At 39.6% G+C, this 18764-nt stretch overlaps 1 protein-coding gene across 1 annotated transcript in view; it reads left to right on the top strand.

The window, feature by feature from the left end:
• DISC1 (DISC1 scaffold protein) overlaps positions 1–18764 on the top strand; it is a 191732-nt gene that overhangs the window by 42940 nt on the left and 130028 nt on the right. The window contains 2 exon segments of the mRNA XM_069010268.1: positions 13299–13449; positions 16732–16861. Of these exon segments, the coding sequence (XP_068866369.1) occupies positions 13299–13449; positions 16732–16861 (281 nt within the window).

Raw genomic sequence — 18764 nt, forward strand, 5'->3', positions numbered from 1 at the left:
TTCCTGCAGTGGCTGTCTTTGGGTGGTTGCTGCTGCTCCCCTGTGAACACAATCCAGCCAGGCCTCTGACTGCATTTAGTGCTTGATGGGGCGTTGTCTCATTCCTAACTGCTTTGCTGAAGTGAGCACAAAAGTAGAGTTAAAGAGCTGTGGAACTTCCTTAGAGAGCCTTTGTTCTTCCACCTGCTGACCTCTGCTGACCTCCTCCTGTGCAGCTCTACTCGCTGTCCTGTGTGCTTGAGGAGTAATAATTCTTGCACCCAAAACGCTTCCAAGAGCTCAGAGCCAGGATGAAAGGAATACTGTAAATGTAAAAAGCTAAAGTGCATATGAGAAAGGAAGGAAAGTGGGGAATAATGATTTAAAAGAAAAAGACGTCAGGATCGCATTTGTTAAAACAGGGAAAATGATGAGCTTCATCTGCTTTTGAAGTGAGAAGATTAAGAGGTGACTCCAGTAGGTGAGAGTCTTTAATATAGAACAGAATCTGAAAAGCTCAAATTATGAAAGGGTTAATACAAGGTTTCTTATGCAAAGAGCAGTTCAGATTGTGTAATTACACCTGTCCTTTTATCTGAACATCTCACACAGGTGTTAATTAAGCCTAATGAGGCCCCTGTGGAGCAATTGTTGCTATCTGTGTTTTTATAGACAGAGGACCTAGAAGCTGAAAGAAATAAGATTATTGGTTTGAGACCTTGTAATGCAGCACTGTAGAATTGGTGCTTATGGGAGAATACCCATTGTGACTTGAAGCTACCTGGCACAGTCATGGCAGAACCAACCCATCATGAAACCATGCTGTATATCCCCAATTTTTTCTCTTTGCCTGAAAATGCAGGTATGTGTAGATGCATAAAAAGAAACCGTGGACTAAGAAAAGTTACTATTTCTAGATGGGCCGTCTTGATTATGCCTATAACTACTCCTGGGTTATCCTTTTTTTTTTCATATGTTCTGCTTGTGATTTGCAGGTTCCTGTGATATTTTGGTTAGCATCCAGTGTTTTGTGAGGTTTATGGGAACCAGCAAGAAGGAAAATATACTTATGTTGTTGAGTTTTCCTATACTAATTTCTTTCATGTGTTCATGTAAATCTTTTCACTGCAGAGCAGACAGATTGTTTTGTCAGCTTCCCATAGGGAAATCAAACAATGCTTAATTGTTGTTTTGCTTTCTGTAGTACTCCTGAGCTGTTGATAATTCCACAAAAGAATTCTGTAAAAGTACTGGTGGATGGATGAGGATGGGGAAACAGAATTTTGAGATATTCTTACTCTACTTTGTTTGTAGAATGTTGGACTTTTTTGAGCAAATCATCTAAGCCTTTCATCATCTCCTGACCATACCCCACACAGTGTTGGGGGGGGGTTGCCTGCCTTCTATTTAGTTGCTCCATTTTTTGTCCCTGGTGGTGGAATTTGGGGAGCTCCAAGATGAAGCTTGACAAAATTGCTACCTTTGTTGTGTCTGGAAGCCTCTGTAACAGGTTGAATGTGGTGGTGGCATTGACTCTCCCAGTGCCATGATATGTTGGTAGGGATCTGTTTCAGGGAAGTGATGCCTCTGAGTTGTCAGTTCAACAAAACACAAGTAATTTTTACAATAAGAACCTGCAAAGCTGCCAACAGGACGTACAGCTTGATGGCAGAGGAAATGTCTCCTCTGAGATTATGTCAGTGAGATGTGGCTTTGATTCAGTTCAGCCTCAGACTCTGTTTCTTCAGAGAAGTTCCCTTTGTGCAGTGCTCTGAGCCCCCCCAAACTTTCTGGTTTTTTTACAGGATTTGGTGACATTTTGGGAATGTCAGGAATGTAGGATGTTTTGACATTCAGGATCAATGGGACAAAGTGTGCTTGAGATTAATTTCCAGAGGGGAAAATATAGAAAAGAGTATGCAGCTTTACATTTGATATTTTATATTTTTTTGGCCTTCCAAAGGAAGTTGCAGGATCCAGCTTCAGTTGTCACTGCCCAAAATTATTTAAGTTGTGTATATGCTTTGGTACCAAAAACAGACTTGGGAAAGCAATGTTGAAGATGGTAGTTAAGAAATAGACAAGAGCTTAGTATTTGTATATGTAAGCTAAATAAACTGTAAGTCACATAGCTAAAAACTGTATTTTTTCTGTTTTTGGAAAAGAAGACTAGAGAAGCAGATGCTAGCTGGAAGATGTGGGAAGGGGTGAGAGGATCAAGGGGCAGAAACAATGAGAGGAGAAACTAGGGTGTAAGGGTGCTTGTGAATTGCTGAGAGGGAATTGATTAATAAGGCCAAGTTCAAATGGAAGGGTGGGAAGTAAGTCACCAAATATTAACAGTCAGCAGCCATTCTGTGTTTCAATGATTTGCTTTGCCATTGAATTTTGATTCCTGGAGCTGGTGGAAATTATTGGATCTGACTAGATACAAGGAAGAAATTTTTTATAATGAGTGTGGTTGAAACACTGGAACAGATTGTGCAGAGAGGTGGTGGATGGATGCCCCATCTCCGGCAACATTGAAGGTCAGGCTGGATGGGGCTCTGAGTAACCTGATCTAGTTGAAGATATCCCTGATTGTTGCAGTGGGGTTGGACTAGATGACCTTAAAAGTCCCTTCCAACTCAAACCATTGTATGATTCTATGAAATTCTAACTTTTGTGAATCCATTTTTTGTTTTGACAGTCAGAATAGTCTGAGAACAAATGACAAACCATTCTCTCTTATTGCTTGATTTCTTAGGATATGGCCCTTTGTGTATGAAGTAGAAGAGTGTAACTTCTGGGTGCTAGAACAGTGATGGATGGTAGATTTTGGAAAAGTGGCTAGGCTGAACTAAGTTAACATCTTATATTTGCTATTTTTTTATTTGCCTTTATTTTTTTTAAATAGTTTTAAAACAGTTTTTGGTTTTGCATCTACTGATGCAGAGTGCTTGGGGAAGGCTATCAGCTCAATTGGATGGTGAAGTTTTAGTTCTTGAAGAGCACTGGGAATAAGGAAGGAACAATAAAATTAGATCTATATATTTGAGATTATGTAGACTATTAAACGTGGGAGTGGAGACCTGGAATTCAAGCAAACATTGAGGAGTACTGTGGGAGCTCAAGAAGGGGAATGCATGGAACAAAGAGAGGCAGAAAAAAGGATTCCTTTAACCTAAAGTAAAATTCTGGCATCCAGGTGCTCATCCATAATGAATGGATGTACTGTTTTCAGCTCTGCTACCACAAAGACTTACTTTATCTTCTCTCACATCTTTTGTTTCTAGAAGCTTCAAGTTTCCTTGTAGAGTCCACAGCAGTTTTCAGAGCAGTTGCTTTGGGGCTGCATGCACACATTTGTATTCTCTTTATAGTTCTCTGTGTGTAATAGTCAATCAATAAGAAATAGTATTTTATACCTTTTCATCAGTGTGCCTTGCCACAGAAGGAAGATAAGGTTGCCTAATTGCGTTTTGTTTTGATGGTGTTGATCTGTAGCTGGTGGCTTAAGCAGAACTGCAAGCTGTTTTTTTCCCTTATTGTAGTCCTTAGGAAACATAGCACAATTTAACATACACCACACTTCAAAATTTGTGCTGTTTTCTTTCAAACTTCAAGCAATTCTACATCTACTCATTGGTGCTTCTTAGCCTAGACTTTGTGCTGCTTTGTTCTGCATTTTTGCAACATGGCTTTTAAAACTATGAAGATAAACCTTTGTGAAGCACTGCTTATATTATCTACACTACTTTGTGACTTCTCTCACACAAAAAATAAAATCTTTCAAACAGTATGCTTTAGGATGGTGTTCTCAATATATTCAGGTTAGGCAATAATAAAGGATCCTTTTCTTTGTTTGACAGCTGGAACAAAGCACTTTAGATTCACAATATGTGCTTAAATAGAGCCTGGTATGAAAAAGTCCCAACATAATCAGATTGTCTCTAGTTATAAAATCCTTGCTATAAAAGCCCAGATATAGACCATCCAATTTCAAAATTTCTTTCTGAAGTATTTAGAACTTTATCAAAATTACAGGTATCTTACAATATAATGCAATTAGTTGTAGAACATTGCACAGTTTACTGTTAATTGACTCACCTGTTTTCTAATCAACCCATGGCATTTATTCAGAGGCAGTGAAGAAAGATGTTGGCTTAGAGATTCTTGGAGCAAGGGAAGGGACATGGTGAAGTGGCATTGAATTGTCTGCAGCTGACATTAATATACAGCTGACAGTTCTTGTGTATGAACTGCACTGATTGGAAACATCCACCAAACCTTTTCTTTTACCATCTCCAATAAAAGAAGGAGCTGTACTGGAAGCCAAGGAGCTTTGCACTGATTTCTGCCAGCTTCCTTGTCTGGAGAGATCTCTTTTAGAGTAGAATTTATACACCATAGTTGTCTGTGCCATTGTGCTGCATAGCCTGACATCTTTAAAGATACAGATTTGACCTGGAGTCAGCAGTATGTGTTCTTCTTTATTTCTCTAAAATCTCATATGTAGTGACAGTACTGTCAGCACTGCTTGCAGAATAATGTTGGTATCAAATAAAGTGCACAAGCAATCAGCTTATTTTTTCCCTTTTAATATATCTTTCGATGTTACTGTAAATTATTTTTATTGTAAAGTCATATTGGAAATGTAAGGATCTTGGTGGTTTCATTGGAAACTTTATCAAAGACTGTGGAAAGCAAACAGTGGGGCATTGTTTAATTTCTATTGTGAACTGGCTAAAGGAGAAATGATGTCTCCAATGTTCACATGCCTATCTGTGAACTCTTGTGGTGTTTGAAGGAAATTACAAATGCAGCAAATCTGAAGAGAAAGACTATAGGGGATAGAAACTATGCAATTGTACTTCTCATGCAGTTACAAAGATGAATTACAAAGGTTGTCACATACAGAAAACTACCCACTATTTCACTGACTGTTATGCATGTCAGGCACATTAAAAAATGTAACTACTCCAGCATTTAGAAAATTATAGAAGTAGTTAGTTTATGCTCTAATGTGAAATACTTATGAAGGTCTTAATATATAAAATGTTGCTATTAAAGATATTACAAAAACTTAACACTTTTCAGAAGTGTCAGATTAAGGGAAATGGAGATTAAGGTGTTTCTAGTATGCTGAAATTATTGCCCCTTACTTTCACCCAGAGTGTAGGTCTGATGCACTGCTCTCTCCATTTTCCCCTTCAGCTGTCATTTATTTTGTGGATTGTAAATTTGTTGGAGTAGGGCTTCCCCCCCCAGTACTGTTGTCTGAGCCTAGTACAATTGGAACCTCCATTGGAGGCTCCTCTGTGAGATGATAGTGGCAAATAATAACTACTTTGCTTTTAGGATAGTCACGTTACAGGAAATTATAGTGTAAGTTTATCCAAATAGTCCTGATGTCCCTAAGCTCAGCCCAGAAATAACAGCTGTGAGGATAGTTCACCCTACATCATTGCCAGGTGAGGAGAAAGTAACATGAGAAAGCAAAATTTTTCTAACGTTGGCCAAGTAACTAAAGAGATTAATTGTCCAAGTCAGGACTCGGATATTTTCCTGCTAGGCTCTCAACCCCCATATTTCCCAGAGGTGTGCTGGACAAAGCCCTTCTGGCTTTGTGGCTTCTTGCTAATGTTCCTGCTGATGATTAAAGTACTGTATGTACACTCTCACAAAACCCATGGAGTTCTATGGCTTGTGCCCATAAATCCTTTCAACTATTGTTATTGAGAGCCAGAGAACCAATTACAGATCTGAGTGACAGTCTGTCAGTCACGTTGCTGCTGTGAATGTTCTATGAAGTAGGGGCACTGGTCAAAATTTATGATAAAAGTTTGCCCCAGGCTTTGTGCTAGTGCCTTTCTGGGGAGAAGTTTCATATACAGCACAGACTTTCCAATGTTAAGATATAAGTTGTAGGTGGAAATCTTAGTGCTGTGCTTTGGAGGAAGTATCTGTAAAACTTCTAAGAATGTAGCTTTTTGTTCAAAGCTAAATGAATGCTCTTAAATTCAATATAAATTAGAGGAGAGAAATTAAATATGTGCCAATGTGCCAAGCTTCCCTTTGTAATAATAGCTAAAAAGTGTCTGTTCTTGTATATTTTAAAGCTTTCAGACTTCCCAACTCTGCTGCAACACAGATGTTTAGTACACTAAATTCTGAAATGTTATATATGTTAAGGAGGCAGCAATTTCCTGAGTTGTAATTGGTATGAACTGATGCTTGGAAAATGCAGAGCTTTCTGGGAGGCAGAGACCAGGCTTGAGCTGTCTTCCCTCTTAAAAAATCTTGTAGACAGTGTTCTCCATTGCTTCTCTTGAAGGGACTATTTTGAGTACCAGGTTTCCTTCCCTATCCTCCCCCACCCTGATTTTTGTATAGTGGTGCTCATTGCTAGGAAAGGAGAAGGAATTAGAGGATGAGCAGCTGATGCTGAATGGAGCAGGGGGAGCTTGTGGCATCAAATGCCACATCAGGTCATTGCTGGGTGTTTTGGTTACTCTGGTGCCTTGAGTCTGTCAGGGAATGTAGGAGACTTATTCTCTTGTACTCTTCTGGTTGCTAGTCTTTTAACTTTAAATAGCACCAGAACTGGCAACAACCATCAGTCGAGCATCTCAGCAGGAATTAGAAGGGTTTGTCATCTGTACTAAGAGTGACAAATAACTGAGGAATACACACAAAACAAGGAATTATGGAGTTATAGCTCTTGTAGATTTTGGCCCTCCTGCTTTAGGGTGAATTTTGTGGCAGTAGCTTCTGACTCCAAAGGGTGTTCAGCATCCAGGAGTTTGGTTTGTTCCACTGTTCCTCAAGATAGTCTTGATAGTTCAGGAGCAGAGCTGGAGTGTGAAATTTCACAAAGTTGCCTTTTATACTGGCAAAGTTAAGTGGTGGGTAAGCGGGATAATTACATTTGTGTTTTGCTCTGCCTTTTTATGAGCTGAACATGAATGTTTGGCTGTGGTACACAGAGTGTTACAGCCTTGTCTGGAAAGCTTTAGCCTCTGCTTACTGGCCTTCCCAGGAGCTGCTTTTTCCACTGACTGCTGGATTTAATGGACCCTGGCCCAAATAAAATTTTAGCTCAAGTTAGGTGCGTGAGCCTTTGAAAGGAATCTCCCACTTGTCCCACCTGTCCCATGTACTATGCTTTGCTTTGCACTGTAGAGCAATCTTGTAGAACAATGGGTTGGTTTTCTTTCAGGTGACACAAAGTCTGAAGATGTGCTGTAGAGGTACCCAAGAGGTTCAACTATCTGTTCTTTGATCCATAGCATTACACTAAACCTAGTTTGAAGTAGGACCTTCTGAAATGCAGAAGCTGGGGCCTCAATACTGAACTGTTTTGCTCTGCAGATGTTCTCCTTTTAGTCCACGCAGTCAGTAGGGTAGGCATAACTCTGCTACTCCTGCTGCTTTTGTGGTGTCTGTCCCCGGCACCATGATGTCTTGGAGTCAGCCTTGCCCAGGTGTGCAGTTTGACTCTGCAGTGGCTTTATTTTGGTTTTCTACATGCAGGGCTGAATGGAAGGTAGAAGAGGTTTTGCTCTATACCGATGACCAGACAGAACATGGTGAGGGCTAGCTGTTCAACTATCCAAGAGTAATCTGAAGTTCCATTTTATACATATCAAGTGTGTTTATTTTTGACTGTGTATATGTTAAATGGTTAATTATTTTATCCTTAAATTAAGAGCAGATAGGTATTCCAGGTGTTTGTAATGCCTTCAGGTCCTATCACAGTATATGTCTTTGTGTCATATTTGCATATTGATCTACATTTTCTCCTGCAAGTTACTTTGCAGGAGGCCAATGCTACTAACTGGGCTGTAGACACCTTGCTTACTAGTCTGCTCTCTGGATGTGTTTCAGTCACATATTCAAGCTCCACATTAGACTCCTCAAGTTACCAAATGGGGTATGTGTTTAAATAATTCATGATTCAATTTTTATATTTTCTGTTACAGTGTGTTTTAGAGACCAAAAGCATAGATAGCCTTAGAAGAGAGAAATTTCTGGTGGATAGATGTCCACCAGTTGGTGATTTTATTTCTTCCCTCACTTAAAGAAGCGAAGAGATCTAAGAGTAGTATCTTGCACAGGAAGTCTTTTAGCTGACAGACATTAGAGATTCAGGAACAGAAAGAGGGGGCACTTTGCACCCTGGTTCTTAATCTCCTCTCTAAAGTCCTGTTACTGTGTGTGGTTTTGGATACAGGCTGCTAGAGTGGTCTTTGGATCTAAACCTGGTTCAGATCTTCATAACTGTCTTTGGTGCTGAGCATATAAGACACTTCAGTGATCTTGGACCCTTAAAGTTTTTAAGAAGGCAAATGGCGGGGAGATTACGTGTCTCTGGAAGTATCTAGTAGGCAAGAAAAATTATTTTAGAGCTGCAGTGTGTGATTTATGCTTATAAATCCTACACAAATCCTCTTTTAGGGCCTTCAGATTTTGGGGGGATGCAAGGGCGAAAGGGAAGATGTTGTTTACTGAACTGTGGAGCAAGATCAAATGACCTTCCCTAGTTGAACTAGTTGAAGAAACATTTTTTTAATGTCCAGCAATTTGTAGAATAGCATGATTATCTTCCCACTTATTATCACAGATATAAATAAACATAAATATATGCAGTACATAGCAAATGAGGTTCTCTCCTTAGTGAAATGATTTTCATAAATGTTTTTTAAATAGTGATAAGTAGTTCTGATAAAGTGAACCTTTTCTTCGGAGGAATAAAACCAATGTTTAGAGTACGTAAAAAGGAGAGAGGTAGCCAGATGTTCTCACATGGTCAATTAGAAATTATGGAAATTGCTTCCTTTTCACAAAGCTATCACAAAGCATGATCTTTGGAGACACTACTGTTTTCTGACTGCTGCTTGTTTAATTGAGAACAGCAGTTAGTCAGCATCTTCCAGGACTGTACTCTGGGTTGGCTTTGAAGTGAGTGGGATGTCTGAAGTACGCGGGCAGTAGTGGATTGCACAGTAATGGATTGCAATGAAGGGTAATTTAAGAGTTAACTTTTACTGTTTGGTCTGAAGTAGGAGCTTTGTCTAGGGTATCCGTAGGACTCTGCAAGGCAGCAAACTGGCACCAGAATACAGTGGAATAAAAGGCTGATAAAGAAAATTAGGCCTAATTTTAAATGCTTCTGTAAAACAGTATGTATTGATTACATGAAAGTTTGGTCATTTAAGAACTTCATTAAATGGGGGGGGGGGTTGCTTTTGGCATGTAAGCTGTGCATGAAGTAACTTATTTTGAAATGAAGTATGGGAGAGAGAAAGTATTAAGCCTTTCTTTGTGATGGAGATATCTGAGTGCACGTGGTTTCTCTTGGTGTCCCAGTCTATCAGTGAGTTCTTGGATTCTGTGAATGTCTTTTCTGTGTTGGAATAACATGCTTAAAAGACTAAAATGAAAGTAAAAGAAAGTGGTGTGAGTCTGATGACTTAGCAATAGCAAAGGCCTTCTGTGTCTGCTTCTTGGCTGAAAAATCCTAGAAAATATGGTGGAAGAGATCACGCAGAATCACACAGAATATTCTGAGTTGGAATAAAGGATCACCAAAGTCCATCTCCTGGCCCTGCACAGGACAGCCCAAAGAATCACATGAGGTGCCTGAGAGCATTGTCCAAACACTTCTTGAACTCTGTCAGAATTAGTGCCATGATAGCTTCCTTGGGGAGCCCATTTCAGTGCCCAGCCACCCTCTCTGTGAAGAACCTTTTCCTAATATCCGACCTAAACCTTCCCTGACACAACTTCAGGCCATTCCCTCAGATCCTGTCCCTGGTCACCCCAGAGAAGAGATCAGTGTCTGCCCCTCCTCTTCCTCTCATGAGGAAGCTGTAACTGCAATGAGGTCTCCCCTCAGTCTCCTCCAGGCTGAACAGAACAAGTGCCCTCAGCTGCTCCTCATACGGCTTCCCCTCAAGGGCCTTCACCGTCTTCAGTGCCCTCCTTTGGACATTCTCTAACAGTTTCATATCATTCTTATATTGTTTTGCCCAAAACTGCCCCAGCACTCGAGGTGAGGCTGCCCCAGTGCAGAGCAGAGCAGGACAGTCCCCTCCCTTGCCCAGCTGGCAATGCTGAGCCTGATGCCCCCCAGGACAGGGTTGGCCCTCCTGGCTGCCAGGGCACTGCTGGCTCATGTTCAACTTGCCATCGACCAGGACCCCCAAGTCCCTTTCCATGGTGCTGCTTTCCAGTGTCTCATTCCCCAGTCTGTCCATACATCCAGGGTTGCCCCATCCCAGGTGCAGAATCTGGCACTGTTCATTGTTAAAACAAGAGAATGCATTTGGTTTTTCTGGCCTCAACCTTAAAACTCTGCTAGAGCTATTCCTGAGAGATGTCTGTCTGACCTGAAAACCAACACGGGTGGAGATTTCCTGTCTAACCCTGGCAGTTAGATTTAGTGCTTCACTATATCTAATGTTTTTTTTTTCTCATATTGTTTGCTGCAACTCAGGTTTGTTACTGAGGACTCAAGTTCTAAGGGAGCATTTTATTACTGCTTTCTTTGCAGCCTGCTGGCTTGTAGTAGTACTAGAAGTTACGTCAGTCTTTATCTCTGCTAGTATGAGGAACCCTGCTTATTGCCTTCTTTCACATCCTGTTGGCTAGACTTCTGATCATTTCCATTACTTGTGCGTGATCCAGATTTCTCTTGAGCTGCAGCACTGAAAACTGGATTGAGATGAGCCTTATTTGCATGGTTCCCTGCTCAGCTAGCACTGAGGTTCTTGGGTCTCTCCATGCACTGAAGATATCAGCCAGGCCAAATGGCAGAGGTCCCCTTTCCAGGAGAGGATTCTAGAAGCTGAGTGCTGCAGTGTTCAGCTCAGTGGTGCTGGAGTCTCTTAAGACATAACCTGTAACTGTGATGCTGAAAAGATAAATGGATAGAAAATAATTTAGTGCAGAGAGATAAGTGGATATGACCAGCCATATTACTTTTAAGATGCCTATGGTGGCTGGTGAACATACATTATAAGGGACAGAGAGTTTTCAGTAGGACAAGTCCCTAGTACGACAAGAAGGTTTAGGTCAGGGTGACCAGAAAGGCTTCTCCCAGGATGCTTGTTCTGTTGTGTTAATCTATCCCAGTTTGGCTTCTCCAGTTGGCTGTCAGCCTTGACCCCCCCTTGTCACTCCCCCAGAGCTTCCCCATTGGCCCCCGTTCCCTAGTCCCGCCTTTTCCCTGCCCCTGGATGAAACTGTGAGCTTTGGAATCGTGTTTGTATTTGCCCCTCTGCGCCCTTAGGCGGTGTGGGAGCAATGAGTGCTCCTGCCGGAATGCACGCAGGTGTCCTTCTGGACTCCTTGCTACCGACTGTATTACTGAACCCACTCGTGCGCCTGTGGGTGCACACGGGACCCCACAGAGCTGAGCAGGGACAGTATTAGATGCCAGTGGAACAAATTATTTAGAAACGTCTGTTAGTAAAAACTAATTGAATACGGCATAGATTGGAATATATAAAGCAGGATGCAGCCAAGACCTAATGAGAGAGAGAGAGAAGGAATTGGCATGTGGATCCCCTCATCTGTTTTCCTTCCCAAAATAGCCTGTTTCTAGGGCCAGGAGGAGTAGAACGATTAAACAACTGGACGCACAAACACAGTTAAGCATAATTATGTCGAAGAACAATGATGACATTGTTACATGGCTGTAGAGGGTTGCCACAACTCCCAGCAAGCCCAGTGGTGAAGGATTGTGAGTAAAAGGAAGTGTTTCCATGTGGTTTGGCGTTCAGTGGTCACTGGTCACAATCCAACCCTTCCAACCCTTACTATTCTGTTTGTAACAGTGGTATTTTTGATGGCTGAGTTTGAAATGCCAAGTGGCATATTAGCATGCAAGTGCTGATGTGTTTTTCTGGTTGGGAATCTCAGCTCAAATTTCAGTTTCAGTGGGGTGATAGGGATAGGGTGAATCGACTTAGCTGTGGCCCCTGAGAAATGCGTCACAGATGCGGTTCACCTCCGCTGCTTTGCAGGACATTGGTATGCACATGGGTACGTGTGGGGTAGGGTGCTCATTTCAGCAAGGGCTTTCTGACATTTTGCAGCCAAATGATAACACCATAGTGAGTTTACCCTGGAACAGTGTGCTGGGACAGGAAAAAGATCTAGTCTTATTAGTAAGGTCTCTGTCTTTATTCTACACCATTGGCACAGAAGCAGAATGGAGATCAATACTAATGATAGATTATTGTAAAAATGCATCATTTCGCTAAACCAGCAAATGTAAGCAATTTATCATCTTAAATCCCCTCAGAGGATAAAGAAAGAAAATCAGCAATAAAAAGCATGCACAGATGGATGCTATTCTGATAGTAGCATATTGAAAATGTGGAAAGGATTGCTAATCGCACACAATTGTAGGCAGTGAGGTCACGAGCAAAGTACTGAACTGTAAAGGTTTTCCACTTGTGGGTTAACTCAAAACTCTCTAATTTGACTAATGTATCATCAAAGGTGTTCTGCCTTGGACTGGCAGGCTTGTTATCTGTCATGTATGTGATTTTGTTGGTATAGTGGCACAATAGAAGATACACGTACTGGACTTAATAATTAGTAGTTGGAATGATATTCCTTTGTTTTCTACACAGGGACAGAAAACAAATAAGTAACTTACATAGAGAAGTGGTTAGTCAAAGAAACGTGTAGGGTTATGGTAGAATCAAAGCAATCTCTTGGGGACTAGTGTTATTTTTATTTAAAGTTGAAGGTAAATCTTTTTTGTTTTGGATAATAAACTGAGCGTGATTCAGGAGAGCCTGGAATGTGATAATTGTTTAACTGCTATAATTGCACGTGCATTTTCTGCTGAAGTATACTGCTATGTCATGTGTGATTCTTCAGTTCTATTAACAGTACAAATTTTTTATAAAGTCAAAATTTAAATGTGTAACTGCTATCTAAGTTTTAAGACAAGCTGAAGCAGCCAAGAGTAGCACTTTTCCTAGAATTTAATTCTCAGCCATTACTTAGGAAGAGCATGGGTGATAACTTTGAGCTAATTCTTTGGAGCCCTATGAAATGCAAAAAGTGCTGGGAAGCCTGCAGTTTTGTCCTTGTAGAAAAAAGTAGCTTGGCATCTTGGTTATTTGATGTTTTACATTCTAGTCTTGTTAATTTGTCCTTGAGCAGAACAGATTGATATATTTTATGAAAAGAGGAAGAAAAACCCTCAGAGAGGTGGATTTTACTTTTTGTTGAGAGACTTTTTTTTTTCTCCCAGGTAAAACAGGACGCTTTTGTCACTGTTTAACTTTTTTTTTTTTTCTAAATTTAATTTCTAGCTGATAAATTTAGACGGAAACTGGAAGAACTGGAGAAGGAGAAAAATTCTTTAAAATTTCAGCTTCCTTCAAGGCAGCCTTCAGTCAGCAGTTTTTTGGATAGATTCATGACCCAAGTTCAGGCAACATTGCGCTGGGCTGCTGATCATCGGTAAGTTTGTTGATTTGTGATTGTGTAAAATGATGCTTCTCTTTTTCTCAAAATGAGGAATGCAACTTATGAATAATTTTGATAAAGGGTTTTAATGACTGCCTAACGTATCAATATGGAGCTTGTCTGTGAAAATCCCACCCTGCCCCCCTTTTTTTATTTCTACAGTTCTTTTAGAATTCCCCTGAAAAACATTGATCATGATGAACTGGTGAATTAAATAGAATGTTTCTCATTGATGTTGAGTGGGAATGGGATTGAATCCTTGACACAGCAGCTTGAGCACACAACAGCAACGCAGCTTGAGCAACGCTTCCCTGTGGAGTTAATTCTGATGCTCCCTTTCAGGCAATGAAAGGATATTTAAATATAAAGTAAAAACCAGATTATTTTTTGATATGAATAGATCTTTGGGAGCTTCCTTTTGTGTGCTGCTTCTTAGATAGCAGCAATATTGAGCTCAGCACTGTACAAAGCCACAAAAATAAATTCTAAACCTTGTCTTGAAGGGATGACTTCAAAGATGGGGGGAATGCAAGATGCATTGGATGGCCCAAGAGGGGTAGTTATCTTAGGAAAAAGAAATAGTCTCTGTTTCTTGGTCTGTCTTCCTCCATGCTCCTAGTTACTGTTAGAAGAGAATACTTTATAGGTATTGAAAGCTATTCTCAAATGCAATAGCACAAATGAAAGAAGAGAAGCCTTTTGTTTTCTGGCAGCTTGTTCATATAAAGGCTGCAGTGTGCTAGCCAATACATTTGGGTGTAATTTTTGATAGACATGAAAATTAGATAAAATAAGTACAGATAATGATTTTTTGGTGAAATTGAAGAATTTGAAGGTATTTTTAGCCTCTATTTATAGCATCTAGTAATAAGTGAGGCTTAAAACAAACTGCACTCCTTCAGAGCTGTTTTCTTCTACATTCTGAAGCTCTAAGAGGCTATTTAACCATTCCTTAAAGATAAGAATACACCATTCATTAAGATGTGTTTGCTCTATGCATTAATTTGTAATAATGATTTTGGCATTAGAGGTAGTGTTGTCTTCTTTGTCATAGAAACTGAGTCACTAAAGCATCTCTCAGGTACAGTTTGCTTATTTTTATCTTATATAATGTATATATAATATAGATGTTATAACATATTTATGAAAGTGTTCCTGTTCTTTGGATGATTAGATCTGTAACTCTTCTCTTTGCACAGGTTGGAGCAGTGCCATTCTTCAGGGTCAGATGGATAGCCTCTTCCCTTTTTTGTCTTGTGCACACTCCTTTCTTTGAGCTTAAGTTTGAATACTGTTGTTGTGACATCCTTTTATTTTGCTTGCTTGATTATTGTAGCCTTTTACACTGCTTTGTCTGTGGTCTGACTTGTTGATACAGCAAGAGTACCTTTTGTCTTCTGTACAGGGGTTTAAGTCCTTTCTGTTACAACAGTATTTTTAGATAGTATGGTGGAAAACATAACTGCTTCTTCAAGGAAAACTTGTAGGCTTCAGTTTTTGTTTTCATTTTGAATTGGAACCAAAAAAAAATATACCCAAGAAGACTTCTTTTTTCACCTGGAAGATTAAAAAGATGATCAGACTAGCTTCAAAAGACCAGATCATTGCAATTTTCCTGTAGTTTAGTCAATCTCATCTTTTTGCAATATTCTAAAATGAAAAGTGTGTATGGCAGCTTATTTAGGAGATGAAGCTGAAATTCATGCCACAGTTTTATTTTACTTGATTAAATTATGAGATGAGTTTCTAAGTGACTGCATTTGATGTTGACACAGGATATTGGGGACATGTGGTGGGAACCCAGTTTGGATATGTTTAGCTTAGGAGCAACAAATGCTGTGGTTGTGTAATCAGTCAGGTTTGGTGAGATTAGAGAGATCTTGTTTCTCTTCCACCAGCCCCAATTAGACAGTACACATTGAATTTCCAAGAAGGTTCTGAAAATAAGTTATGTTTATAATCAAATTTTTTCTAAATTTCGATCAGCCACTTGGAAATTTATTACATACCTCTCTAGGAATGATGCAGCTCCAGCTTGAAGAAGGTATCATCAGAGCTGCTGGGAAGTGTGGTTGGTTGGATCCACAGGCACCTGTAACGATTGTAAGGCACAGTGATGGCCTAGCACATCATAATAGGGATGTCTCTTTGATGCATGCTGTTAATACAGAAATGCAGTTACACTTGTGATTATGTCTATCTTGCTTAATGATACCTATGTTAGTACCAAGGCTTTATTTTGCTTTTTCAGTAAATTCTGCAGCTCACAGAGAAGGGAGTAAAGTGTTTGTCTTTTGATGGTCCTGCAGAATAGATGAAAACCTCTGGTTCGACACACTTGTTAAACACCTGTGTATGGAGATCATAATTGTGTGATTAATCATGCTTAAACCAGACTCACAATGCATGTTTTGTATGTGGCATGGATGTATTTGCTTTGCAAGACTGCAGTGGGAAATCATGCCTCAAAACCACTCTGTTTGAGACACAGAGTTTTTTAAACAAGATACTGGAATGAATCTGTACTCCTTTTGTGGAGATGCATGCACTTGTCTCTAGAGATGAACGCAGAAATGCAATTGCCCTTGCAAGCGCACATGCCCTTAGGGGGGAACATGGAAGGCAAAATGGATTTGCATTGTTTGCAGGTGCATTTTGAGAGTCTGATTATGGAATTGATACTTAACATAATGTGCTGATTACCTTGGAGTCCAGTCATGGAAAGATTTACAACTGAGGGTTGTACAGATGACTGGGAGGAAGCCCACTGACTGTGATTTTGAAAGAACTCGCTGTGCAAGAGAGAAGTAGAATTTGGCATTGTGGAGCAAACACTCCAGATGATCTCTAATGTAGTCTCCAAAAGCTGACAGAAGCTGCAAAAATGGCTTTGGCAAGTTTCTAAACTTCTGTCTAAGAGATTTTTCTCTGTATTGATAGAAACTGCATGCCTTAGTTTTGTCTCTTTCAAGGCAGTGATGGATAAATTTCTGAAATATGATAAAGCTGGGGGAAGCCTGAAGCTATACAAGCTTTCCATTTTCTTTCTTCTTCGTGTTGTAAAAACAGTGTAAATGTTTGAGATAATAAAGGAAGATATGCCAAGGAAAAAAAATCTCTTGTTCTCTAACTGTATCTGTTTGAAATGTAATCATTCTGGTGGTGGAGTGTTATGACTCTGAAGGTAACATGTAGCATTCTGATCTGTTTAATCCTTGAGACACTGAAACTCATGAAAACCTCTAATTTTTAGCTTTTGTGATGTTTTTTTGAAAGGGTTAGACATGAAGAAAACGGTCTCTGTCATGAAAAAGAGCATAGACTTTTGAGATCAACTTACCAGGAGAGGATGCAGGTTTCGGCCACGAAACGAAACCAGCTTTTTCAAGAAAAGAAACGGTTACAGGTAAGAGAACTGGAAAGTGGTGTATAAGAACCAGTGCTGTGTGGGGAAAACCTTGTAAGCTGTCACACAGAATTAAATAAATTTATTGTAATAGCAACTTTGCTTCTGTGTAGTAATTAGAGCCTTGGCTGGAGTCCAGTCGATAATCTAAGTGATGATTGGAGATGGCAGCCACAGGAGTTGTGTTAATCTCATTACAGAGATGCAGAGCTGGAAGGTTTGGTGGCTTGTGTGCATGTTTTAACTTTCCTCATCATCTTTTTAAGCATGCTCTTTGTTATAATTTGATGTTTTAATACTGCACTGATCTTCAGAAGTTTTTATTTTAAGACAAAAGTTTTCATCTGTTTCTGGTTAGAATTTATTATAAATACATGATTAACAGCTTTTATTCCTGAAAAATGGTTGATGCTTTTCATAAGGATGAAGGAATCATCACGGAGCAGCCAGCATTTGCTAACAATAGCTTTACACTGACACGTGATGTCACAATGTGATAGTTTGGCAAGTGGAATGTTTCAAGATGGCATTTGTCCAATTTTAAGTCTGCAAGCCTTTTAAGCAAAATTTAGCTTTCTTTTCACCATCCTTCAAAAATCTCAATGTCTTGTCTCGTTATGTGTCTTTTAAACTTTGGTTATCACACTCAGCAATGTGGTGCCTTAGAGACCTAGTAGACTTAGTTTTCCTTTTTTTTTTCTGTGGTCTTGAAATAATTTTTTGTGATATTTTTTTCCCTTTGGTGCATCCATTAGTGTAGTAATCTCTGCATGTGTACACACATAAATTTGTATATATTAAAAACTTACAAAGAAATAGAAAAAAACATCTTATGTGGTCATTGCAAAATTGTACTTAGGTGAAGAAATGTCTTTTTTATCCTATTCATCACCTTTGTATTCTTCAGGTTTATTTCAACATGTAAGAGGAGACAAAGTGTAGTTCAGCATTCAGTGTGCAGAAAACTATTTTAATCTAGACATCCAAGAGCCACCTCAAGATTTTGAACTGAAAACTGCTGTACTTAAGACTCCTCAACAGCTAATTTTTACACTTGCTCAAGCTGAATCTTTGTTCTTCTGTAGTTATACTAGGGAAAAAATAACCACACCATTGTGCAGGCATGCTATTTATTAGCATTTTATCAAAATTACTAGGAATTCAAGGTTCTGGGGAAGGCTGATCTGTGGTTGCACCCAGCATCCACTAAAGATTGCTCCTGTCCAAAATCTTGCATGATCAGAAGTAATCTTTTTTTTTTTTTTTAAATTTTCCTCAGCCCCACTTTTCTTTACTTTTTCTTTTGTCTTCTCTTCTGTTGGTTCTGCACTTGTCTTCAGGGATTTGAAAACCTGTGGCTGTATCTATAATTTCCGTATTACCGTTTCTACCACAATCTCTGCTTCATTGAGACCATCAGTCCATAAGTGAAGCTGGAGGTTTACAGTCAGTACTGATTAGCTGTCGTGTTGGAAATCTCAGTTTAAACTTAAATCTGCAAAGTAAAACTCCAGTTTATGTTTAGTGAGATGAATATCATCTGCTGCTCCATGCTGAGATTTTAAGCCCTTTTTATCTGTCCCTGGAGGCTGACCAAGAGCACGCTAAAGGCCTCTTTGCATTTCTGGAAAAGAATGCAGGAGAATTCCAATTTACTGATTCAAATTTTCATGCTCCCAAGAATGCCTGTGAACTATTCCTGAGCAGAGCAGCTTTCTTTCTGTGAATGCAGATTGTGTACTTCTGGTATCTATTTATGTTGTACATTTCAGTACTAAAAGTGTGATTGTAAAACCAGATTCCCTTCATCTTCCTTTCTGTTCCCATGTATGTTGCTTATTGCAATGATTGTAATTACTATGTTTTCACAGAATATGGAGGTCTCTGTATTAAGTAGGGCCTA

The sequence above is a fragment of the Aphelocoma coerulescens genome, chromosome 3, assembly GCF_041296385.1.
Source record: "Aphelocoma coerulescens isolate FSJ_1873_10779 chromosome 3, UR_Acoe_1.0, whole genome shotgun sequence".
In the NCBI taxonomy this organism is placed as follows: domain Eukaryota; kingdom Metazoa; phylum Chordata; class Aves; order Passeriformes; family Corvidae; genus Aphelocoma; species Aphelocoma coerulescens.